The sequence below is a fragment of the Mustela lutreola genome, chromosome 4 (assembly GCF_030435805.1).
Source record: "Mustela lutreola isolate mMusLut2 chromosome 4, mMusLut2.pri, whole genome shotgun sequence".
Lineage (NCBI taxonomy): Eukaryota > Metazoa > Chordata > Mammalia > Carnivora > Mustelidae > Mustela > Mustela lutreola.
The window spans coordinates 200,075,636-200,101,669 of record NC_081293.1 but is presented as its reverse complement, the minus strand read 5'-3'; the positions used below and the strand labels follow the sequence as shown (position 1 = coordinate 200,101,669).

Genomic DNA, 26,034 nt, shown 5'->3' with positions numbered 1-26,034 from the left:
CTGCGATCCCTCCCTCAGTGCTGGCAGGCGGTGCCGGGGAGGAGCGCGCTGGGCCAGGCCCTGGCCCGTGCACTGCGCTCGGTGAGACCAGTACCGGCAGCAGGGGTGTGCAGTGGCACACAGACTCCAAATGAAGAAATAAAACACATCACTGCTTATGCTGAAGTAAACGAAACTATCAGTGAAAACACTGCGAATCAATTAACTTCATACAATGGAAAACTCATCATCATTTCCGATTTATCAAAAAAGACCTTTACTCTGTGAAAAAAGATTTCTATCCCTGCAGTCTGATATGGAATCCCTATCAGATGAAAGCAAAGGCACAGAAGAAAAAACTCATTAATGCAAATGCTTGTGGGACACCCACGAGATGCTCACCTCTCTGACCAATGCTTTAAGGACACAAAAAACACTAACTCTGGCCCTAAAAAACTTCAGCTGGCACATTATTATAAATTCCTAAAAGAGAAAAGCTGACTTACTCATATACGGTTCCTTTATTTTCAAATACTACCTGAATTGGGGTATCTTACATTAACAAATGTAAACCTTCTAAAGGTGTCACTGAATCCTGAAAGGCATTCTTACACTTTCTTCCACAGTGAAGGGTGAATTTTAAACATTACCAGTTTATCTCCTACCTTGAATTCCATAATCACCACCAAACTCTTCCAAAATCTCTAAGCCACATTTCATTTTCTTGATATTGTTTCTATAGTATTGCCCTCCCCTTCAAATAAGTCTAGACCCCATTCAAAAGAAAATTTAATCTCCTTTTAACAAGCACAGACTTTTACTCTAATCTTGACTACATGATTGGTTCATATACACCATTTTTTGCGGTGAATCAGCAATTATTTTTCTAGTGGTTCTAAGTGTCAAGATTAATTTCACTATCCCCAGTAATAAAATGGTTTCAAATGACATCTTTAATCAGCAAGTAAAAATGCTTTCCTCCAATTGAGACAAGCTGTCACAAAAGGTCACCAAAATATGACAGGATGGAAATTACATTTGTAACTTCAACTGAAATGTTAATTTCCTCTTAAGTGTTTTCTGAACTATGTCCCTACTCTAAAGTAAAGAGACATAGTTGAATGTAACAAAGTGTAACAAAGTTCTACACCGTATTGTCTTTTCCTACGATGTGTTTAATAACATTTGCATATAAATGATTTTTATAGTAGTTGGACTAATACATAATGAATAAATATTTATAGAATACACAGCTTATCTGGCAAAATAAAAATAACAAATGATAGTCTGAATTTTTTTAATAAGAGAATTTCAATCAAGCAATTTGTTAAAAAAAAAAAAGAAAGAAAACAAACCTTGCTTGTACTACAAGGACCATCATGTAAACTGAAGGCAGGATCCCACTGCTGGCACTATCACTCTTGTACAGTTTATTACTAGATGAAAATATTCTTCCCACAGATCCTTGGCCTTAAACAAAATTAACTAAGGATATTATTTCAAGAGAACAATATGTAAAAACAGTAAGAATGTTCTTTCTTTAGGCTAAAGCAATAAAATGCAATTTAACATTTACATGTGCCAGTGAAATTTAGAATACTACAAAATCTTGTTGCCTACTCATAGACTAATGGATAAAAAAAAGGCCTAACTTGAAAGTAGTCTTTGGGGTACCACGTGTACTGCTCTCAAAGGAACTCTCAGGTCCACCTCCAAGGGCCAAAGCAGCAGCAGCTCTGAACTTCCGTGCTGAGATTTAAGAAAAACCAGTCACTAACACCTACTTTTTAGAGATGGCTTTTGACATTTCTATTCAAAATACATCACTCCCATACACGTATCAGTTCTAGAAACCCTTCTCAGCTGGGTTCCACAGAGAATTAAAACCCTTAGACCCTACGGCATCCTTTGTACGGAACGAGCAACTCTATCTGCTAATAAGCATGTGGTTTTGTACCAACCGCAGGGAGACTGAGAAAAAGTCACATTTTCTGAATGGCTTAGTTCCCAGAAAGCTAGCTGACTCCTTACTTAAGATCTTTACCTACAGGAAAGCCCAAAATTCTACCTGAATTCAAAATCCACATCAGCAACTGCGTATCAGCTTCTGGAGCTGTACACGACTCCGTGGTCCGCGCACTAAACAATCCCCGATCTGAACACGAGAACAACTAAGACCCAACACCCTTGCAGGTTGTGCAGGGAACTCACTACCCACATGCAGGGTCAAAGGGTCAGGAAAAGGGGCCAGAGCAGGATTTCAAGCTTCTTTTTAAAGAGTGGAAGGGGGGCGCCTGGGTGGCTCAATGGGTTAAAGCCTCTGCCTTCAGCTCAGGTCATGATCTCAGCTCAAAATCAGTATTTTCTTCTACGTAAAACTAATCTTTTGTTGGATCGAGTCCCCGCATGGGGCTCTCTGCTCGGTGGGGAGCCTGCTTCCCCCTCTCTCTCTCTGCCCGCCTCTCGGCCTACTTGTGAGATCTCTGTCAAATAAATAAATAAAATCTTTTTTTAAAAATAAATAAATAAATAAATGAAATAAAGAGTGGAAGGTTCTCTAGCAATCAATGATAACACAAAATCATTTTTGTCTTTAAAATGTTAAAAGACATCACTTGTCAAGAAATACGTATTATATGAGATGACATGTAGACTCTGGTAGCAAGATACCTACAAAGAGTAGGTAAACAGCTATATACAGTCAAATAAATGTTAGGTATTTCTATACAGAACCTGAAACCGCTACCTGCCACCAAGTGCACACGAACTGACAGCCTAACTGGTAAAACTTAAGCAGATTTATGGTTTACCAGACACCGTAGCAGCTTCTCTTTCTCAATCAGTATTTTCTTCTACGTAAAACTAATCTTTTGTTGGAAGAGTGGGGGTGGGGTCAGGGTAATAAGAGAGTGCACTGTTTTAGGAAACCAATCTGTAAATGGGACAGAAAAATTCTTTTTGTACCGGAAATAAGCCTAACTTTGAGTTACTAGAAAACTCGTGCTTCAAACGCTATGCTTGCTATGTCAGGGCTCACGCATATGGAGCAGAGACAGACACATTTAAGCACCATTTCCACTTGCCCTATTACCTGGCTAAATTGGCATAAATGCATTTAAACCTAATTTCTTAATGTTTAAAAGAACGGCCAATGTCCAAACTGTTTATGCTTGTGGGCCCCCACCCCTAAGGACCCCAGACTCTGTGCCCCTGTACTGAAAGGCTCCGGCTTGCCTACCACTAACCCCCCCAACCTCTTCTCTCAGGAGGTACAAATGACCCCGAAGAGAGCACAATGAAGCCAAGGTCCCGAGACGGAGGGATGACAGCAACAGAGACGGTGAACACAAGCAGGACGGACACCTGGGCTGTCAGTGCCGGGGCGGGTGCAACGCACAGAGATGACCCCAGCTGAGGGCAGGAGGTGGGCGAGGCATCGGGGTTCAGGGGAAAGTGACCCTCACGCTGGCCTACAGGAAGCTGGCTCTAGACGAAAAAGGCCCTTCTCGGTGTTTGTCGAGTGACGTCACACCCTCAGAACCTGCAGCTATCCCCGCTGTTATGATGTGCACACAAGTTCCACATCAATGGAACAATGCCACAGCCGCTACAAAACCGCAGAGAAGCGATGAATTCTCCCTCTGTGCCATTCAGCCTGGGGCGGCCACTCTCCCTTTTCATCCTACTCCAGCCCAAGCCTGAGACACCTGCTCTGGTGTGTAATGTTACCCTTCCCTCCTGCTGAAAGACACACTTCTGTTCTGTCCCATCATCCCGTGTTCCCAAGGCCGACGGCACATCCTCTTTCTTAGCAACTTATGCCGTCCTGCTTCAGCCCAACTGGCAACTTCACAGCCTAACTTGAGCTAAGTGCAGAGCATTCTTGGGTCGGAAGCTAAAGGAGGGGGAAATCAGAGGGCAAAGAAGTAGAGACTGCCAGGAGTCCACCAGTAATCGCCCCATAAATCTCGCTGCATAAAGGTAACATGGTAAAACAGGCTCGCTGTTCATCTGTATACACTGGGAGCCTGGCACCCTCGTGCAGAATTCCCACCTGCCACTTACAGACCCGTGTTCATGTTTCTAAGTGAAAAGGACTATAAAAAAATGGTTAAGAAGTGATCAACGTAGTGACTGACAGTTAGTTGCTTGCTTTTTATTTTGACCAAGACCCGGAAGTGGACCCGGAAGTGAGCCCCTCCTCCCATCGCCCCACACCCTCTCCCTAGAACCCAGTACAATATCCCAACAGGGAAACTCTACGACCTCCCCTGGCCCGAGAACAAAGCACAGTACCCCAGACGTTCTTAAAGAAGAATCCTAGAGCAGCAGGGGCACCACGGCCTGCCAACTCCTCAGAAACATGACCATCCTGTGCAGCGCCCTGAACCAACTCTCAGGAGAGCTGGCAGTGGGTCCGGGAATCTGTGTTTCAACAAACCTTCTAGGTGATTCTGTTGCTCAAATTGGAGAACCACTGCTCTTTCCTCTGTACTGGACACTGGAAAAATCAAACCCCTAGGGGGAGGGGAGGGTGACCAGTGAAGGGCCCTCTGCTCTCAGCAACGGCCTTCTGCGGGTCCTGCAAAGCAGCGTCTGCTCAGAATGAAGGTCAATCATGGCTATGAACAAGGGACCTTAACTCATAAAACATGGAGAGGAAATGACATCCGGGAAAAGAAAACAGAAAAAAGATGGTTATAACGACACTAACGGGAACAAAATACGAGTAGTCTGGTCCAGAATCAGCCTTCCAGAAGGATCAAATGGCCCTGCGCCACCCCCACACCACACCCCCCACCCCCAGAGCCAGCAGGACCTGCATGGTATATGCCTGAGAGCAGGCCCAAGCCATCAACTCCAAAAGAAAAAGCTATTAAAAAAGTAAGCAATCAGATACTTTATTCAAATATTTTTGGTCCAGAAGACAGTCACTTTTACGGAACGTATCATACAGCGCTGTAACTCAGCTCTAACGTCACGCAGCCCACGCGCTCTCTGGACGGCACACACAGTAACCTATGGAGCCAAACCGTTTCTGCCCATCTGAGCCGTCACGACAGAACGATGAAGGAAGCGGACACGGGAGTGAAGAAGGACAGGAGACAGGCAAAAAAAGTTACCCAAAGTTTCTGGAATGTTCCTTCTCTCTCTAGTTACATCGGAGAGCCTAATAATTGTTCCTTCTTTCCTTTCAGTTTTGAAACGTAACCGTCCAGATTCTTCATCATCATCATCTTCTTCATCTGATTCTTCTTTTATGTCCTTCTGCAGTTCCAAAGTTTCCATACCTCCCTAGAGCGCCGACATACAAAACAGAAAGGGATTGAGACTGAGTTCACATCCTTCTGAATTAAATACTGAAACGTGATCGATACACACACACACACACACACACACACACACACACACAGGTTCTTTATATTTAAGATGTAAACACACTGTAAAATGTTCCATGACAAGGCCATGTAAAACACTAAACTGATTCCAGGAACAAATAATTTCAAACATTAAAAACAAAGTCAGAAAAAGTTCAAGTCTTGCTTGTAATTAATACACGATACACTTTTAGTTATACTTCTGAGAGAAAAAACGTGAACTTCTTCCTTCCTTCTTCCCTCCCCACTACCCCACCATATCCAATTTTTTTAAAGTAGGCTCTGTGTCCAGCTCTGGGCTTGAACTCACAACCTCGAGACCAAGAGTCGTATGCCCAACCAACAGAGCCAGCCAAGGGGCCCAAGAACCATAAATTTCAAGAAGTCCCTGCTGGCCTCAAGCCTGATCCAGATTCCAGCAAAATTCAATATATACGTTAAACCAGCACTAGAGTTCCACGAGTCCTCAGCATACGCCCCAGCATGTGACTTACATCCGATGAGAGCACGCTCCTTCCTGTCACACAGGCTCAATATTCCCAGTCCCTCCTGACCTCAGCTGCCATGATTTTTACTCTCGGCGCGCACTCCAAAACTGCTGTTAGGTTGGCTGGTTTCTTCAGACTCCAAATATCTGTCCTCACTCACTCTCAGCCTCTCCCTGCTTTCAACCTCCAGGTTCATTTATCACTGCCTCTGGCTCAGAATACTGCAACAGCGAAACTAGGCTTTTTTCTCAGGCATGCTAAAACCAGCTTTTATCTTTTATTTTATTATGTCAGCATTCCTATAGAAATATCACCCAACCAATCCCAACTAAAAATTTCTTCATCAACAATTCTTACTCTAGCCCTGATAGTCTCGTTGATACTGACCACTTTTCCCCTTGCACTAGGAGTCTAGGTAACCTCCTGGGAGATAAAATACAGACTTACAAGTGCCAGGTTCATTTAAATACGTTTTATAAATGTAAAGAAAACAGAATTTGTCCCTTTATTCTCATGATTCATAATTTTAAATGTCCTTTACTCTCAAAGGAAACAAAGATGAACTACTTTATTAGAAAATGCACAAGAAAAAGTTTAACATAAACCAAAAATACAATGGTTTTCTATTCTGTCCCCAACACTTTCTGTACAAAAAGATCAACTACGAATGCACATACTCATTGCTATAAATACTCACGTCTCTAACATCTTCAGGAGTTCAATCACCTGAAGATAAAACGAGGACTGTATAATGACGATGATACCACCACCTTCCAGTATTCCGACAGTCAGTCTACCATGGAACTTTAAAGTACCCATGTCCTGGCATTTGCTCATTTGAGATCAGTATTTCTGTCTTACTGAATATCTGAAACCGAACTGAGTAACACGGACGATGGACCCAGCTAGGCTTGCTCAAACAAAGGTCAGCTCATTTACGAAGGACGCTTCCCATTTCCGTAAGGCTCCAGAGCAGCGCTTCTCCAATCCAGCGTTCACACCCATCCCTGGGAACCCTGTTACAACACAGACTGTAATTCCACACGTCCATGGTGGGGCCTGAGACTGCATTTCTAACAAACTCCTTACATGCTGGTCCAGAGACCACGCGTTTTGCGTGGCAAGGCCACAGAGGAAGAAGGAAATGGCTACCAATAAAGCAAAGATTCTACTTCCTACAATGGTCATTTCTAATGTAGCCATTAACAGTAATTTCAGTGCAAAATTTTCCGAGCAAGTTTAACATAAAACAGGACAAGACTGAAATCAATAAAGTTTATTTTGTATCCAAATATCCATCTAAGAAATCCAGAGAGGGCAAGGATGAGCTGAAAATGGTTTCTTTGGGGCAACTACTACAGCCCGCTGGACACAAACCAACCCAGTCTACACCCCAGCAAATCGCCTTCCGACATCTCACCCCAGAAAAACAATCATTTACGTTCACGTAAAGAGCCTGTAGGAACATACTGCTCTCTTCTGGATCACCGAGATCGGACCGACAGTAAGTGAATGGCTGCGTGAACAGGAGCCACTCAACGCTCACCAGCAGCCAACAGGGCATCGACTATGGACATACATGGGGGGCGCAATCACAAAAGCCCTGCCCGAAGAGAGAAGCCGATCACACGCTGCAACGAGTGCACTCACAGGCCGGTCTCCAGGAGAACACATCACCCTGGCTGCCAGTGATTAGAAATGGAGGGAAGGCAGGACCGCAAAATGACAGCATACGGTAGTTTTTGAGCGATGGAACTCCTGGAAGGTAAGCTTCTGTCTGAAGTCTCGGAGGCCAGGCAGGCCTTGAACAACACAAGCCCAGAACCCCCACGCTAAACCACGGCCTGGCTTCGCCTGTCTCAACCACAGCCGACCACTGGACAACCTGCACTGAGCTAGACTCATGCCTTTGAGCACCTCTTGTTCTAAACACTGGCTCGAAAAGAAAAGAAAAAGAAGAAAAGAAAAGAGAAGAAAAGAAAAAAAGGCATCTTTTTTGGCCATATGATTTACAGAATCAAATAACCTATCTGCCAACTGCTGAGTTTCTCCACATTTTTTTTTTAATATTTTACTTATTTATTTGACAGAGAGAGACAGATAGCAAGAGGGGACACAAGCAGGAGGAGTGAGAGAGGGAGAAGCAGGCTCTCTGCCTAGCAAGGAGCCTGATGTGGGGCTCAATCCCAGGACCCTGAGATTATGACCTGAGCCAAAAGCAGACGCCTAATGACTGAGCGATCTAGGCGCCCCCTCCACAGTTTTAACAAGTACCAGCTAGTATTCTACCCATAAGTAAAACCCCAATGAAGAACAGTGCTGGTGACATAAAAATCAAATTATCGTAAGATACTATTGTGTAAGAAGTTAAATATGTGTATCCGTGATCTCATTGTGAGGCTTTGCCAAAAATACACAAAGACTTGATTTTTAACTATTTAATTATCTTGAAAACCTGAAAGATGTAATTGTAATTCTTAACAGAGGGTACACATGAAAATCATCATGAAAGTTCTTAAAAATAGACAACTCTATCAAAATCTTGCCACATATAGTTGCCCCCTGAACAACTCAGGTTGGAAATGCACGGATCCACTGGTATGTGAATTTTTGGATATAGTATATAATACATATAACATACAAAATAGATGCTAATCGACTGTTATCAGTAAGCTCTTAGCAGTTATGTTCTGGGGTAGTTAAAAGTTACATGCAGATTTTCAACTAAGCAGGGACCAGTGACCCTAACCCCAGCACTGTTCATGGGTTAAAGGTATAAAGAATTAGAAAGTCTAGGGCGCCTGGGTGGCTCAGTGGGTTAAAGCCTCTGCCTTCAGCTCAGGTCATGATCTCAGGGTCCATCGGGCTCTCTGCTCAGTGGGGAGCCTGCTTCCTCCTCTCTCTCTGCCTGCCTCTCTGTCTACTTGTGATCTCTTTCCATCAAGTAAATAAAATCTTAAAAAAAAAAAAAAAAAGAATTAGAAAGTCTAAGGGAAAGCAAGATCCAGGCCTGTAGATATTTTTAAGTTCTCCAAATAATTCTGAAATGAACCTGTGATCTAAGCTTTTTAAAAGAAAATTCAATATTCTTTCCCAAACCCAAGGGGAAGAAACACGGGTGGTTCTCCAAAACAGGGTGGGAGAAGCAGAGGGAACAGAGTTTTTAAAAATTTACCATAAGTTTTTAATGTTTACAGAATATTTTAATAGAGAATAATTCTTTATTATACTAAGAAATAGAAATCAAATACAAGTATTAATTCTACCAATTGTGAAAATTTAGGGGCACCTGGGGGGGCTCAGTCTGTTAAGTATCTGACTCTTGATTTCGGCCCAGGTCATGATCTCAGGGTCCTAAGATGAAGCTCTGCATGCAGTAGGCAAACTGCTTGAGATTCTCTCTCTCCTTCTGCCGTCGCCCGCTCCCCACCGCTTGCTCACTCACACTTCTCCTCCCCCACTCCAAAATACACAAATCTTAAAAAAAAAAAAAAATGGTGAAAATTTACAAGTTGTAGAGATGCAGCAATCAAATTGCATAAAAATTCTAACTACAGACCATTATCCTTCATAAATACAGACACAAAATTCCTCAAAAAAACAAAAGCACGTGGAATCTAGCAAAATATAAAACAGGAAAATATATCACAACTAAGTGAGGTTAGACAGAAGCACAAGGTTGATTTAAGATACAAAAAAAATCAATTTACCAAATCTTAGAGAAAAATTCCAAATACATGTAGATAGCACCCCTGCCCCCATAACCCTCCCTCCACCAGAGGAACTCCAGTCCGTCCGCCCTTGAAGGGCCAGCGACGAGGGACTTGCTTCTAAGGAACAGAGCACAGAAGAGGAAAGACCGTACTTTACAGACCTACTACCTGTAACTGGCAAACAGGATGTGGCCATGCGATCAAGGCTGACATTGGCAGGGAGGTCCCATACCCAGTGGTATGATGGATGAGAAGGGCAGCCAACCTCTGTGGCATTCCTTCCAACCCCCCATGACCCAGCATAATCACGAGAAAGCATCAGACGAGCCCAGACCGGAGGACACATGCTATGGGCTATGCGGCCAGCGCAGCTCTAGATTGGCGTGGCGTGAAGCACAGGCAGACCAGAGGGGACAACCACAACAGTGTGGACCCCGGGACTGGATCCCAGAACAGTAAGAGCACATACAAAATTCCTTGTTAAAGGGCAATGAAAAGTCTGGAGTATAGTTACCAGTTTTTTTTAAAAGTCAGTTTAATTCACATTAATAAAAGAAAAGACAGAAACCACTGGAGTATTTCAAAAGATGCCGAAAAGGCACTGACAAATTTCAACAGCCATTTCTCATTCTTTAAAAAAAAAAAAAAAACTCGGGACACCTGGGTGGCTCAGTTGGTTGAGCGGCTGCCTTCGGCTCAGGTCATGATCCCAGCGTCCTGGGATCGAGTCCCGCATCGGGCTCCTTGCTCGGCGGGGAGCCTGCTTCTCCCTCTGCCTCTGCCTGCCATTCTGTCTGCCTGTGCTCGCTCTCTCCCCCTCTCTCTCTCTGATAAATAAATAAAATCTTTTAAAAAAAAAAAAAAAAAAACTCAATGAACAAGACACGGAGAACAGCTTCACTCTGATGAAACACACACCAACTTCCAGTGAGCTCCAGTCACTGATTTGATGAAACACTGCGCACTTCCCCTACCATCAGGAAGCAGGGAAGAGTGAGTGCCTTCAGTATTTCTGTTCGTTCCGAGAGATGAAAGAAATCAAAGCACAGGTAGGATATGAAGAATTAAAAGTGTGTGTATTAACAGGTAACATGATCACTAAGCCATCAGTTTTCCCCGAGTCTGATGGAAAGATAATAATGCATTCCCTACCAAAATCCCAATCAGACTTTTAGTAGATATTGGCAAATCAGTTACAGAATTTATATGGAAATTCAAAGGACCTAGAATAGCCAAAACAATCTTGAAAAGGAAGACAAAACTGGTGGATTTACACTACCAGCTTTCATGCCACAGTAATCAAGACAGTGTAGTATCAGCGAGGGAACAAGAGATGTCCCAGAAAGAGCGCCAAACTTAAATGATCAATTAATTCCCAACTTAAGCACTAAGACAATTCAATGGGAAAGGAAGGTTTTACAACAAATAATGGTGCAACAATCAGATAAACATACATGAAAAAGTGAAACTCAGATACACACATAAACATATTAGCTGAGACAGATCACAGACCTAAACGACAAAGAGTTAATGCTAAAAAAGCTTCCAGAAGAAAACACAGGCTAGTATCTTTGCAGCTCTGGGGTAAAGATTTCTTGGGTCACAGAATTACCTGGTCTTCATCAAATTAAAATTTTGTGTTCATGAAAAGATACCTTTAAGAAAATTAGAACAGAAGCCACAGGCTCAGAGAAAATATCCACTATACATATAAACACCTGTCTGTCTATACTCTGTGTGTCGATCTAAGAGCATCTGGGTGGCCAAGTCAATTAAGCGTCCAACTCTCAGCTCCGATCAGGTCATGATCTTGCGACTGTGGGATCGAGTCCCACGTCGGGCTCTGTGCTCAGTGTGGAGTCTGCTTCAGATTCTCTCTCCCTTTCCCTCTTGTGCATTCTCACTCTCAAATAAACAAACATCTTTAAAAAAACTCTACCTAGGGGCACCTGGGTGGCTCAGTGGGTTAAAGCCTCTGCTTTCAGCTCAGGTCATGATCTCAGGGTCCTGGGATCGAGCCCCACATCGGGCTCTCTGCTCAGCGGGGAGCCTGCTTCCCCCTCTCTCTCTGCCTGCCTCTCTGCCTACTTGTGATCTCTGTCTGTCAAATAAATAAATAAAATCTTAAAAAAAAAAAAAAAGGAAAAATATCTACCTAGAACACACAGACAGAGCTTTAGACAATGTTCCATGCAGAACATATACAGATAATTTATATTCTCTATGTGGCATATACAGACTACGCACAGCATACACAGACAAAGATTAAAAAGAACCCATTTTTTAAAGACTAAAAATGGACACAAGGAAGATCTAGAAGTGGAATCAGCACCAGCAAGGGCGTGCAGTATCATCAGCTATCAAAGGAGCGCACACTAAACGTGCAAGGACACACCCAGTGAAAGATCTACATGGGAGAGACGGACGCCACGAGTGACGGCGAACGGACACTCTCAGGCAAAGACCGCGGGAGCACAAGATGATAGCATCACTCTGAGAAACCATTTGGTGGATTCTCATAGAATTAACTTCTACTCTCTCAGTAATTCCATTCATAGTTAATACCAAGGAAAATGAAAAGATACATCCACTAAAAGATACGTAAGATAATCTTTATAGCTGAATTATCCATGACTTTTAAAAAAAAAAGAAAAAGAAAAGAAAACCCAGACGCCTGGGTGGCTCAGGGAGTGAAGCATCTGCCTTTAACTCAGGTCATGATCTCAGGGTCCTGGAACTGAGTCCCGCGTCGGGCTCCCTGCTTAGCAGGGAGTTTGCCCCTGCTTCCGCTCTCTCTCTCAAACAAATACAGATCTTTTTTATATATACTTTACTGAATTGCCAGGACAGGGGAGAGAAAGCGTGAGCACAAACGGGGAGAGGCAGGCAGAAGTAGAGGGAGAAGCAGCTCCCCACTGAGCAGAGAGCCCAGCGCGGGCCTCGATCCCAGGACCCTGAGAACATGAACTGAGCCGAAAGCAGAGGCTTAGCCAACTGAGCCACCCGGGCGCCCCATAAATAAAGATGAAAAGGAAGGAAGGAAGGAAGGCAGGAACCCACCCAAATATCTCCTCTATCGGGAAAATGAACACGTATGGCACATCCCTAAAATGCAGTGAACTACTGACATGTACAACGACCTACATGAGCCTCGGAAACATTACGTGGAACACGAGCGTGAGACACAGAGTAAGGATTCTGTTCCCGTGAAGTTCTAGAGTAGGAAAGGCTATTTCAGGTGACAAGAACAACACTGCCTCCGCGGAGTCAGGGCTGACAGGACAGAAGGGGGAGCGCCGTGGGTCACAGAACGGCTTCCGAGCAGAGGGAAGGCGGCACCCCGAACGCTCGGACCGAAACCCCGAACGGCACGTTTCGGGATGTGCCCCCCCGACCGCCAGTGGCCTCCCAGCGCGCGGAGTAAACGCTTTCAACAGGGCGCAGACTTCTTCGCCCTGCTCATCGCTCCTGCTCCACAGGAGGAAAGCAGCGCACGCGGCAGGCCTGCTGGCCGCAGGGGACGACAACCAGCACAACCGGCCCCGGCGTCTTTATGATCACGTCCTCGTCACCCGCCGCGAGCGCAGGCACGTCCGGGCTGCGACCACGCACGATCGTGAAGGTGTCGCCTCCAGCAGGTTTGCCCACGGAAAGGACTCCCCGCCGCACGGCGCGGACGCCGCCAACGCAGACTTCAAGGAGCTGAAGCGGCCACGGCGCCCCGCTCCCTTCCTCGGCTCTCGGCGCACCCCAGAGCCCGGCCCCACGCCGCTGCTGGGCGCCAACAGCTGGCTCGCCGAGCCCCTGCAGACGCCTGAGCAACTGGATGAAAAGGCTGCATGGATACCGAAACACAGGCACCGTGGCAGGCCAAACCCGTCACTCCTCCTTCAGGACTCTCTTCTGGCTTCTTTAAAAAAGATGGAAGAGCCGCTCTCCAAAGCGAAAGTTCCGAAACGTACTACGACAGCATGTGACACGGGACACCCACCTTTCAACACCTAAGACAGCACCATGCACAAATGCTCAATAATGGTATTTGAGACTGGCAGATCTCAGGGATTCTACAAGAAAGGAGACAAGCCCGAGATCTTCATGGCGGGGGGCGTTGCGGGGGCCGCGACCAGCACGTTACCTGACTCCAAGGACTATCAGAAGGCCTGGGAGCGAAGCACGTGGGGAAGGATTTCCAGTCCAGACAAAACGAGCGACATAAACAAGGCAAACTTGAAGCAACCAGCAAGGACAGAGGATAGGAAAGTAAATATATTTAAAATATACTTAAAACATGAAACAAATACACTAAACACACAAAATACAAATGCATTAAAAATATTTTAAAGGGGCGCCTGGTGGCTCAGTGGGTTAAGCCGCTGCCTTCGGCTCAGGTCATGATCTCAGGGTCCTGGGATCGAGTCCCACATCGGGCTCTCTGCTCCGCAGGGAGCCTGCTTCCTCCTCTCTCTCTGCCTGCCTCTCTGCCTGCTTGTGATCTCTCTCTGTCAAATAAATAAATAAAATCTTAAAAAAAAAAAAAAAAATTTTAAGCAACAAAAAAATAAGGCAAACCTCAACCATAAAAGGACAGAAGAATAAGAAAGTAAATATAAGAGTAACTTTTTAAAAATACTTTCAAATACTAAATTTAAAATTAAATTTTGGGACATACAGCTTAGAAGGAAAAAGCAAATACTCTACCTCCTCACAGATGGCATAAAAAAAGAAACTAGTCAATCTGGAGGAGAGTTTACTTTATGCTCTATAAAAAGATTCATACTGAAAACAAACCTTAGAATGTTTCAAGTGGGACCTCAGCAACTTGAAATCACAGGAGTTAACAAATGCAATCTTTGCCTTACAAATTCCAGGTCAGAATCTTAACCATCCTGGGTCCCAATTTTAAAAAGTTATTCTGTTGGACGCCTGGGTGGCTCAGCGGGTCAAGCATCTGCCTTCGGCTCAGGTCATGATCTCAGGGTCCTGGGATCGAGCCCCACATCGGGCTCTCTGCTCAGCAGGGAGCCTGCTTCCCCCTCTCTCTCTCTGCCTGTCTCTCTGCCTGCTTGTGATCTCTGTCAAATAAATAAATAAAATCTTAAAAAAAAAAAAAAGTTATTCTGCTCATAGCAAAAATATTCTGAAGTATTTGGGGTACAAAGCATCAAATAATCCCACCATCGAGAGGTAACCACTATCAGCATTTTTGTCCACACCCATGCAGATGTGGAGTCACACACACACTTAGATGTGCAAAGTTACAGGGAACTTAGGGGAGGAACTGGATTGTCTTCCTCTGTTCACTTTACGTGCCCAACAGAAAGCGAGCGCATCCGCAAGTAAGCCATGGTCCCGAGAAGTCCGGCCACCCCTTAACCCTCTAGAAAACTCTACACTTGAGGCTGCAAGCGGACTGGAGTGCGCGTCTTCCAACACAGGTAGATGAACTCTCTCGGATGACTTCAGCAACGGGAATTACTGAGCCGAAAGGCCTTGAGGCTTTGATCCCCCCGAGAAGAACGGAGGGTGTGCGAATCTTCCCCTTCCAGCAAGCAAGTGAGGCAGTTGCCACTGTTTCACGGAGGCTGTGAGAAGCCATCAGAGCCTGGTCACAGTTGAGGACAAGGCATCCCTCTGATCCAGAACAGTGTCACTTGGGGGCTGGCTCCCGGAGCGGATTCCCAGGTGCCGTGTGAACACAGTGGCTGAGCTACAAAAGAGACCCTGAGTGTAGGGACCCCCAGTCTGTTACAAGAAACAGAAAGCACACTTGCCCCTGGCCCCAGAGGAAGATACTCCATCTTTTAAGACTGTGTGTGTGCTTGAAAAGCTAGCTGAGAACAAAGGGGCAGTCTGTGCTTCGCTCACAAAATAGGCTGAAACATGAGAGACCCCCAGAAAAGTGTCTCTGGGCAGTTAACGTTTCTAAAATGGTCTCCTAACAGAATGAGACTGTAATCTGACCAGTCATTTTGATTTCTGCCAGTATTAAAAAAGGTTAAATTATCCATTTTAATTTATTTTGTTGACTATATTTTATATGCGTAGTGGTCATGTGCTTCTCTTCTCTTTGGATTACTCTCCCGTATTATTGACTCTTCTTTATATAGGAATGCTCATCTGTATGTGCGGAATATATTAACTTTGTTAAATATATTAATTTTTAGGCTCACATGCGAATTTCCCAAATCTGTCATTTGTTGAACCTCTTCATGGTGTTTTGGGGTATTTACAGATGATCAAATCACTCTTTTCCTTTACTACCGAGAGTAGAAGGGTAATAACCAAGACAACTTTGTGCTCGTTTTTCCTCATTTTCTATCATGTCCTTAATAATAAAACTCCCAGTTTTGGCTGAACACGTTGTCACCTCACACTGTCTTCACCAGTTTCCCTGCCGTAGGTTATGGCCATGTGACCAAGGCCTAACTTGTGAGATGTTTATCGCGGGCTACCTGAGAACTCTGCGATGTGGGTTTGGAGTGGCATGGTCCCCTCCGGGCCTCCAGCTACCCACAGTCTGGATGCAGACCACAGTAAGAAAGGCAGCCCTAGAACTTACCATGCACGTCAAAAAGAAGCCTATACACGATTACCTGAGGAGGCCTACACCAGATCGGAAATGCCCTCTGGAATTTTTTGACTTTAGTGTTAAAAAAAATTAGCTCTCACATTTGCTGAGTTTTCAGTTTTGCAGGTAAGCCTAAGGCCACTCGGTTGCCATTATTAAAATGATTTCTTCTAATCCGCTGACCATTCCGTATGTGTATATGCAGATGAACAAGTCTATGTCTGGTTGTTTTTTACACTAAAAGATTCAATCTTCCTGAGATCCACACTGATGTAAGGTATAAGGGAGCAATCCAACTTTTCCCCAAATGAGCAATCCTTTCTACGTGTCTCTGAGATACTCTGTCATATTAGCCGCAGACAGGTTATGAGTTCATTTCCTTTAAGGCTGGGTCCAATCATTAATGTTCCTCCAAAGACATCTCTCCAGAAGATACTTGAAAATCGAAGGCAAGATTACCATTCTTTTTTAATAATAACAACCCACTTTTGCTTTAATATTTTTATGACTACAGTTCAGGAATCAAAGTCTGAAATACCTAGATCTACCAGTCAGACCCAGAAAACAAGCACTTCCAGAAGGCAGCCAAGCAAGGGTAACCCTGCTTTTCTTTGATTGCTTCACACAAAAAGTGTGTATCTCCAGACATCATTAGACTTTTCTCATCCTAAAATGTCCTATAAATATATTCTCATCAAAGGGTAAAGAGACTACTACTTAAAGTACCGAAAGAATAAATTACGACAAATATCAATGAAATTAATTTTCCAAACTCAAAATCCCACAAACTAGCAGGACACGAACTAGGTTTCCATCTCAACTACTCACCACTGGGAATGATATCTGCACCTCCCTAACTGCGCCCCCCCCTTCTCTCCACTCCTGATGTCTTCAGGGTTCTTTCTTAGATGTCTTCTGCCTGAATCAGCCTCTCACAGGTCTGACCCAGACGTGCTCTACGCCCTCCAGCACACAGAGCGCTCACCTGCGTACAGCTCTGCTTTCTCCAAACCCGGGGCAGTGGCTCAGGACAGCCGGCACAGAGTGGCCACGAGGAGGGAACCATCTCTCACGGAACATCTCCTTCAGCTTTGGCTTGGCTCCTTGTCCTGGCTGCTTCTACAACTGGACAATCTGAGTAAAGATTTCTCCATCCTATTCTTTTATCTTTTCTCTAAGTTTCAAATTATTTCAAATAGCAAGAGACAGACGGCACAAAAAGGAAAGTCAAATTTGGCCTGCGAGGGAGGAGAGAGGGTATGTCCTGCGAAGTGCTCGCAGCATACACGTGCCCACACTCGGTCACAGCGCCGTGGGAGGCAAAGGAAGGGCAAGTAGAGTTCCGTGCGCGGAGTTTCTAAAGCGCTGGCCTAAGTACCCAAAGCAGACGACCCAAGCCACTAAGTATCACTTTTCATGATCTTTTGGAATAAAGGGAGGAAAAGTTATTAAGGAAAGTAACTGAGAAAAAAAAAAATTAGTAAGGAAAAACCGTTTCTAAACCAACAGATCGCACGGCGACAGAATGATTTCACGGCTCACAGGCCTGGCCCACCAGGCCAGTCCGCAGGTCGTCGGAAACCCGAATCTAGGAAGCCCGACACGCCTCACGCCGCCTCTGTTCATCCAAACATCTCTTCAGACTAGCCCACAGCTCACCTCTTCGCCAAGCCTCAACGCTTCCCCGCGGCCCTTCCCGGTGCGCTGGGAGACCCAGTCCCAACCAGAGGGCCCCTCCGCGAGCTCCCGAAGCAGGGACCGGAGCGCGCGCTGGCGGACTTCACTTCTTCTAGGCCTCGGCCACAGGAACTTGCCCACGTGTCTCCCCTCTCCTGGATCAAAGCGCGCGCTCCCTGAGAGCAGGGGCCCAGCTTCTCACCCAACCACCCAAGCAAGGGAACACCTAAATACGAACCCGGACGTAGTTCTGCAAGAATGCTCTTAACTACGAACGTCAACGGATTTAAAATGATTATAGCAATCCTTTCAAAGCACTAACACATACACCACATTTTTAAAGATCTGTACCCATGCCCCCCTAAAACACTGAAGTATTCTAACACTTCCAGGGCAAAGAGCTAAGTGGAAATCACAGCTCACCAGAACTCACTATCCAAAGACTCTAGAAAGCGCCGGCTTTTTCTGCACACATAGTTCAAAGAAGACATGTATCAACTTTTCACTAATGCTTTAAAAAAAAAAAAAGGCTCATTTTAAATCTGGAAGCAAAAAAAACCATCAAAATTTTGGACTCTTTTTAAAAGATGAACAAATACCTCTTCCGCTTCAGGAGCAACCTGGGGGTCAGTGATCTCATCTAATTCATCTTCAGCAACACAGTCTTCCTGCCCTCGCAGCCCCCGCCGCCCACAAGCCTGCAAGCGTTCTTCATCCTGACAGCCATTAAAGAGAAAGTAAGTCCTCCTCATACCGCTCCGGGTCCTGAAAGCACTTTTCATCTTCACGACTCATGCTTCGTTATTTTAGCAAACGTGACGAGCGCGGTGACCGGACAAAGCAGAAAGCACGAAGCACGGGCAGCCGATGCGGCCTCGCCCGCGTTACTGAGACGGGGAGCGGCAGGCCAGCGCCACGGCCAAGGTCAGTGCCACAGCTGCGCTCCAGCCCCCGAGCGCCCTTTGAGCCCGCGCTCGGGGACAGCAGCCTTCAAGAGAAGGTGCCTGCGCTCGCTCGGTGCAGCCCAGCAGCGGCACGGGAGCCGAAGCACACCCACCGTGCGCCATTTTTACAGCAGTAAAAGGCAACAAAAGCATAAGCCGTTCACTTCCACACAGGAGCTTGGTTAGAGATGGCGTTTGAATTTGCTTCTCCCTCAGCGCATCCCTTCGATCGGAGGGGTGGTTCCAGCTCTGTGCGACACGTAAGGGGCAGACCTCCCTCGAAGGGCATATGGAAGGAAGCAGACAGCGGGCTCGAGATGGTTCCAAGAGAAGGAAGGGTCCCTACACACGCTACGGTCAAGTAACAGGAACCTCTGGTCCTGCGCGGGGGAGCTGACCCTGCCAGCATCCGCCGGAACAGCAGCGGCTGCTTGCAAGACAGCGAGAGTGAGCACGGACAGAACCTGAGGCAAGCTCCCGCGCGACACAGAAGCCGCCCCTGCGATCCCCAAAGAAACCAGCTGCGTTCAAGGGGACAAACCATCGTAGGTCCCACAAGTGTCTCTCAAGGCTGCCTGAACACTGCATCTCACTCTCCAGAAGAAACCGTCCCGTCGAAAAGAGAACTGTCACCCCTCACCATTCACTGACAGAACGGTTAGACTTCGAGGAAGGCCAGCGGCGGCCATCAGAATCTTCAGCTGAGACACAACGGAGAATACTCTATGCCACTGGATCCTCCCCAAGAAACAAGCCCTTCACACGAGCTCCCAGTCTGAAACTGTTCCGACAGACCCGTGTTTTATGAACTCTCCATCTACAGGAGCTTTAAAAACCCTGAAAAGATTGTGCGTAAAAGTATACATCCTCGACCATTTTCTCATATTTCTCAAATAACAAGGATCACCGTCTCTTAACACAAGAGCACAAGCTTTTAAATCAAGTCCCAAGTCACTCTCAAGAAGAGGACTGGCAAAATCCACGGCACCCGAGGGCCGCCGGGCACGGTCGTCCTCTGAGCCACGCCCGCACGCGGCCCCGCTTCTGCCCACGCCCACGTGCCCCTGGCAAGGCGGCTCCCGGCCTCCATTCCCGGCCTCCATTCCCGGCCATCCGCCAAACGCACCCACTCGGTGTCAAGAGTGCGCCCCAAAACCCATTACGTGCTCACACTCGGCATGTCACCGAGCGGGGTTCTAGCTCGAGGGGACAAGTTAACCATCCGACCCGGGACACGACACACAGTGAATAAACCATCCGATACGCTAAAATGCCGCTGGGACCCAGGGGCCCCCGCCCGCCGCCCGCCTGCTGGGCTCCCCTGAGGAAGCCCGTCCAGGAGCCCGCCGCGCTCCCCAGCCGGAGCCCCAGTCCGAAGACACGGCAGGGGACGCTCCAGCCCCGGCTGCCGGAAGCCGCCAGCGGACAGGGACAGGAAGGGAGAAGAGCGGCCGCGCCGTGAACTCCGGCGCCGAGGCGCGCAGAGGGGGCTCGCGGGACACTCGCCTCGCCTTCCCACACGGCTCCCTGCGAAAACAGGAGGACGCTCTCAAAAATTCTAAGCAAAACTGCCGAAGGCTTTTTTTTTTTAATTCTGAAAACAATTCTCATTTTGATGTGGGAAAGTACCGTGGGGCACTGAACCGCCGCACCGTTTTTCTTTCGGATCGGAACTCCGAGACCACAAGACATCGGAGAACTAAGCTGGATTTTACACAACCCAGAGCCTAAATGCAACCTCTTCTCTTGTCTGACAACCGAACACAAGAGAGGGCAGTCCTGACGTACCAGAATTCTCTGCACAACAAACTCGGCCGGGAGGCCACAGTGAGAAACAGCTCCAACGCCGCACACTCGTGCTGTCAAGCAGGCACTTTCCCCCCCGGATCTGCTCCCCCAAATTCTAAGTGCACGGAAGGCAGGGGCCACGCCTCGGTCTCCTGTTAGCAAAACTGGTGCCCCCAGTGCCTGGACATCAGTACAGAAGTGCTGAACTGCTGACTGTACAAGGGAAAAGGACCCACATACCATCAACCGGTCACCTTTTCTTACCGAGACCAGGAGAAATAATAAAACGCTCTAACCAGGGAATAACCAGGTACATTTTTAAAAGATCTTGGCTTCATCTTTAAGAATCATTTTAAATGTATAGCACCCCACTTTCAGATAGTATACAAACGCACCAGTAAACCAGAAGAGAACTTGTCCACACCAGTGAACGATTTATTACCAAAATAAACCATTACCATTATCAAAAGAACAAGCAGCCATGAGGCCTTTTACATGATCCTAGGTACCAAAATGACAAACATTTTTTCATTACTGTATTATCTACTGAAGTGTCAGAAAACATTCAAAACCAATCAAATCTTAAAAATAACTACTGAGATAAACACAATTATGATCAGAAATAAATATTCTAAGGTTCCATTAAACAATCTCTTTCAAAATTACTCTCATTCGTTATATATGTATGACCCATGGCCAAAATTAAGATTTTGGAATTTTTTCTCAAAAGCAAGCTTCTTCTGAATGAAAACATTAAGAGATTAAAGGCAAAGCTACTCCCCTAACTCTGCATGCTCCACCCAGTCCCGGCAGCCCAGCGGACCACACACCTCCTAGAACTGCAAGATCATGAAAACCCAAAGATTCTACCCATGGATATCACGTCCTTCCCACACAAATGTCATTAAGTGCTTATTTTAAAAACAAGTATCTTTTAATGATGAATCATTAAGACAGATGAGCAGCCTTCCACTAGTACCTTTTGCTTTCTTGACAGTTCAATTTTAAAAACAGCCACCTATCAAAACCACCTTTCTGAAACAGAAATCAGCACCATCTTTGCTTCCTGATTACAGATAACAAATTATGTGTGACATTTCCAAAACTAACCTCCAATCTCTTTATTCATGTTTAGACAGTTCTCAGCTACAAAAAAGGATGAATGAACGGGACATCAATCACTCTGGAATATTAGCACCTGAAAGATGTCTTTAGCAGGTCAATAATCTTTTCACCTTGGAAGGACTTTATCAGATCTTGTCTAAAGCCTGGATAAAAGCCCTGCATTAAGTACTTCTAACAACTGACAGTGTATCTCCACCACACAAAGCTGTTTTCTTCCTTAAGGTGCAGTCCTCAAGGTCAGACTCTGTGCAGCCTTCCAGACTGACAAAGGGGCATTACCTCCAGCCGAACAAGCTGTCAACACAAACTTTGTCACAGCTCAGATAAAGAAACTGGCAGACAGTGATAATAAGGTCTAATTTCCCTCCGTCCCGAGGGAGGGAAACAGATTTCAAATCAGTCTAGAAACCTCGGCCCAGGCAGCCATGCTATCTTCAGCCGCACAAAGGAGGGAGACTCACTGTGAACTCATCTAAAGGCTCATTGATCTCGATGTCCAACACTTCGTCGCTGTACAGCTGCGCCTCCTCGTGCTCCTCCACATACTGCATGTGGTCGTCCGGCAGCTCGGCATCCTGGCCTTCGTACTGCCCTTCTTCTGCGTAGTCGTGAGCATACAGTTCGGAGCCGTCGGATTTGTGATAGACAAGTTCATCCTCTCCTTGTTCATACTCGGACTCCTGTTCTCCAGACTGGTCGTTGGTGTTGTCAGACAGTTCAAATGACGTGACCATGCCAGACGTGGTATTTAAACTAATTGTGACACCCTGAGAACTAAAGAGAACAAAAATACAAAGAAAGGTGCCAAGTGAGAATCAAGCCCAAAACTGAATCACTACCTCAATAACCGTGACCGGTGAAAAGTTGTTCCAGGACCTAGAAACCCACATTACTCCACTGGTGACCGACAGGAGAGCTCGGCGTGCCGTACTGAGCCCGCACCCCACGTTCCTGACGCAGACGGCACCCGCATGATCGTCTGCTGAGGGTCATCTGCCCGAAAGAATCAGATCGACCAGATGGGGGAACCAAGTCTCACTGGCAAAACGCCAGGACTGGAACAAACAGACCGTATTGCACTCTAACTTCCAGGAAGAAAAGGGTGGTATCTGTTTTCCAAGATCCCAAAGCAAAAACGGGAATATTACTCTATAAATAGAACATCAGAAATCGAGTTTTAGTTTGTTCTTTTAAATCTATGATGCAAACTATAAACTCCTATTTTACAAAAATCAAAATATTAAAGCTGTGTGTGAAAATGCACTTCAATATTCAAATAAAATTTGTACAAATCACCAATTTCTAAAAAATTAGTTTATAATTTGAGTAAAATACCAAGGAGGGTTTTTTAAAACTGCAAAAAAAAAAATCTTATTCCACCCATGGAATCAGAACAGCTACATGCCAAACAGTAAACTGCAAGAAAACAACACTTACAGTGCAAAATTTTGCAAAAAAAACCTAAGTGCATACATATAAGTGAGGTATGTAATCCTAACAAGAAATCTCAATACATCACACAGACCTGAAGACATTACTTGGCGAAAAACTCCAAACTGTCACATTTCGAGGGCAAACTTAACTATTCAAAAAATCAAAATATAATAATGATATCAAAGAATGGAACTGGGACACTTAAATAACTGGGAGAAAAAACTAACTTAAAACCGTATCTCTATCCATAAAAGTTACTTTAAGTTAGAAAACCTGTTACAGATCTGTAGTTCAATAATAAATGGCATATATGTTTATTAACTTCACTTACAACTGAAGGACGTCTCTTTGAATTTTCGCAATAAAGCTTTCCTCATTAACACTGAAAAAATTACTCCACCTGCCCGAGGATACTAAATACCTCTTCCTCTAATAATGGAGCTTACTAGGTCAACAACAAAAAGACATTCACTGATCGCTGTGGACTGGATATCTGTATCCCCCAAAACTCATCCTGCTGACTCCATAACACACCCAGGGTGATGGTACCTGGAGGTGGGGCCTTTGGGAGATGATCAGAAAGGTCATAAAAAGCTGGAGTCCCACTGATGGGATCAGTGGCTTTACAGAGAGAGCCCCAGGAACTCCCTTAGCCTTCAACCCTGTGAAGACACAGCAAGAAGGCGCCACCTATGAACCAGAAAGTAGAAACTGACCATGCTGATGCCTTAACCTTGGACTTCCTAGCCTCCAGAAATGTGAGAAATGTATTTCTGTTATGAGCTACCCAGCTCATACTGTTTTGTTTAAACAGCCGAAAAAGACAAAAATAACTACATTCACTGAAACAATTACATTCACAGAGTCCACTAGAGTCCAAAGTACAGTCCAGGGTTATCTTGGTGGCTCAGCTGGTTAAGCAGCTGTCTTCAGGTCACCATCTCATGGGTCCTGGGATCCAGCCCCAAATCCAGCTCCCAACTCTGCAGGGAGTCTGCTTCTCCCTCTGCCTCTCCACCCCACCCCTCAGGTTCACACTCTCTCTTTTAAATAAATAAATCTTTAAAAAAAAAAAATCTTTAAAAAAAATAAAGTACAATCCAAAAGAATTTCCAAAATGGCAACTGAGTAAACAGATTACAGATAAACAAAAACTGCTTAAAATAAAAAGCAGCAACATCAAACTGCAGCCAATAGTAGTAAGAGCCTAAGGCCACCACCCCCACCCGAATGAAGGAATTCTTTAAAGAAGAGCAGTAAAGAGGCGCCTGCGTGGCTCAGTGGTTAGGTGTCTGCCTGCCTTCAGCTCAGGCCATGATCCCAGAATTCTGGGGTCAAGCCCCACATAGGGCTCCCTGTTCAGCAGTGAGCCTGCTTCTCCCTCTCCCACTCCCTCTACTGTGCTCCCTCTCTCACGGTCTCTGTCAAATGAATAAATAAAACCTTAAAAAAAAAAAAAAAAAAAAGAGCAGTACATACCTTTACTGAGTTTTCATAACCTGCAGTCAAGAGAACTTACAGAGGTCACCAAACACAAGACCAATACCTATTTACACAAAATACATATGGCTTCCACATAAGAGAGGTATATTAATATCCTGTTTAAAATAAAATCATGTTGAAGATACAATATCACATTATCAATTATACTCCATTATAATTATAAATTCCAGTTACTAACAATTTAGTTAAACAAAGAAAATTTTTAATGAGCTAATAATGAATACCTGAAATTTTCTTCATCGTCATTATCGCTCTGTAAGAGGTCGTCATTCAGCTCTTCGTCTGACAAATCTGACTGGTTCTGATTAAAGTAAGAAATCTAATTAATGCATGCCACTTCCACAAAGAGACCTGTTACAAATGTGCAAAATCCCATGGACTATACTGTTTCCAGCCCTATTATTAGAGCATGTGCCATTCCGTGAGCTACCTCACTTGGATACCACCAGCCGACAACTGGGAAACCCCACGTATGGTTTACCTGTGACCGCACACAAACGTTCAGATGCAGAGTCAAGTCGGTATGGAAGCAACAGGCCTAATGATCACCTTTATTCTAAATCTAACAAAAAAGGAAAAAGGAAGAGTCCCTTGGCAGTATCCTACAAATATTTTTCCCTATCGTTCACACGGAAAAGAACGGTATCCATAAGATTTGACTAAATTTGATTTTACTCACATGTTGAATTTAAGAAACAGAGTAAGAAGAATGAAAAAGTAAGAGACAAATCAAGAAACAGACTCTTCACTACAGAGAACAAACGGACACCGGAGGGGACAGGGCGGGGAAGGGGGAGACAGGTGACGGGGACTGAGGAGGGCGCGTCCTGTGATGAGCACTGGGTGGTGCAAGGAAGTGACGAACCACTACACGGTGAACCGGAGACTAACATTACACTGTATGTTAACTCACAGGAATTGAAATAAAAACTTAAAAAAAAATTTTACTAATTTTAACACTGAAACCTTAAAAAAAAACAGAATTTTAGAAATAAGCAGATTTTAGGAGCACCTGAGTGCCTCAGTTAGTTAAGCCTCTGCCTTTGACTTGCGTCATGATCCCAGGGTCCTGGGGACTGAGCAAGGAGTTGGGCTCCCTGCTCAATGGGGAATCTGCTTCGCCCTCTGCCCCCTGCCCCTCCTTCCCACTCATGCGCTTGTCTCTCAAATAAAGAGACAAATAAAATCTTAAAAAAAGGATAAAGTAGATCTTAAATAGCCAGATTACCAGACTGATAGGTAAGGGATGGCAACAGAGCTTCGGTCTGTCAACAGAGATGACCCGCGGAGTCAAACATGCCTGGCTCAGGGCCTCACCCCTGCGCTCGACAGGCCTGTGCATTCATCCCACCAGCAGGCGGAGGAAGCCTAGTGTTTCTGTCACTGCTCAACTTCCTAGAGTTCCAGGTTTTGTTAAGTTGAACACAGCCCAGCGTT

The 26,034-nt window shown here is 45.3% G+C and overlaps 1 protein-coding gene across 11 annotated transcripts in view; it reads right to left on the bottom strand.

The window, feature by feature from the left end:
* Nucleotides 1-26,034, bottom strand: part of RBM33 (RNA binding motif protein 33) — a 132,467-nt gene that overhangs the window by 69,010 nt on the left and 37,423 nt on the right. For all 11 annotated transcript variants that reach the window (XM_059172356.1, XM_059172357.1, XM_059172366.1 and 8 more), the window contains exons 4-6: nt 24,822-24,898; nt 22,122-22,434; nt 5,103-5,274 (exon numbers count right to left, since the gene is read on the bottom strand). In XM_059172356.1, coding sequence (XP_059028339.1) covers nt 5,103-5,274; nt 22,122-22,434; nt 24,822-24,898 — 562 coding nt within the window. The remainder of the gene's footprint in view (nt 1-5,102; nt 5,275-22,121; nt 22,435-24,821; nt 24,899-26,034) is intronic.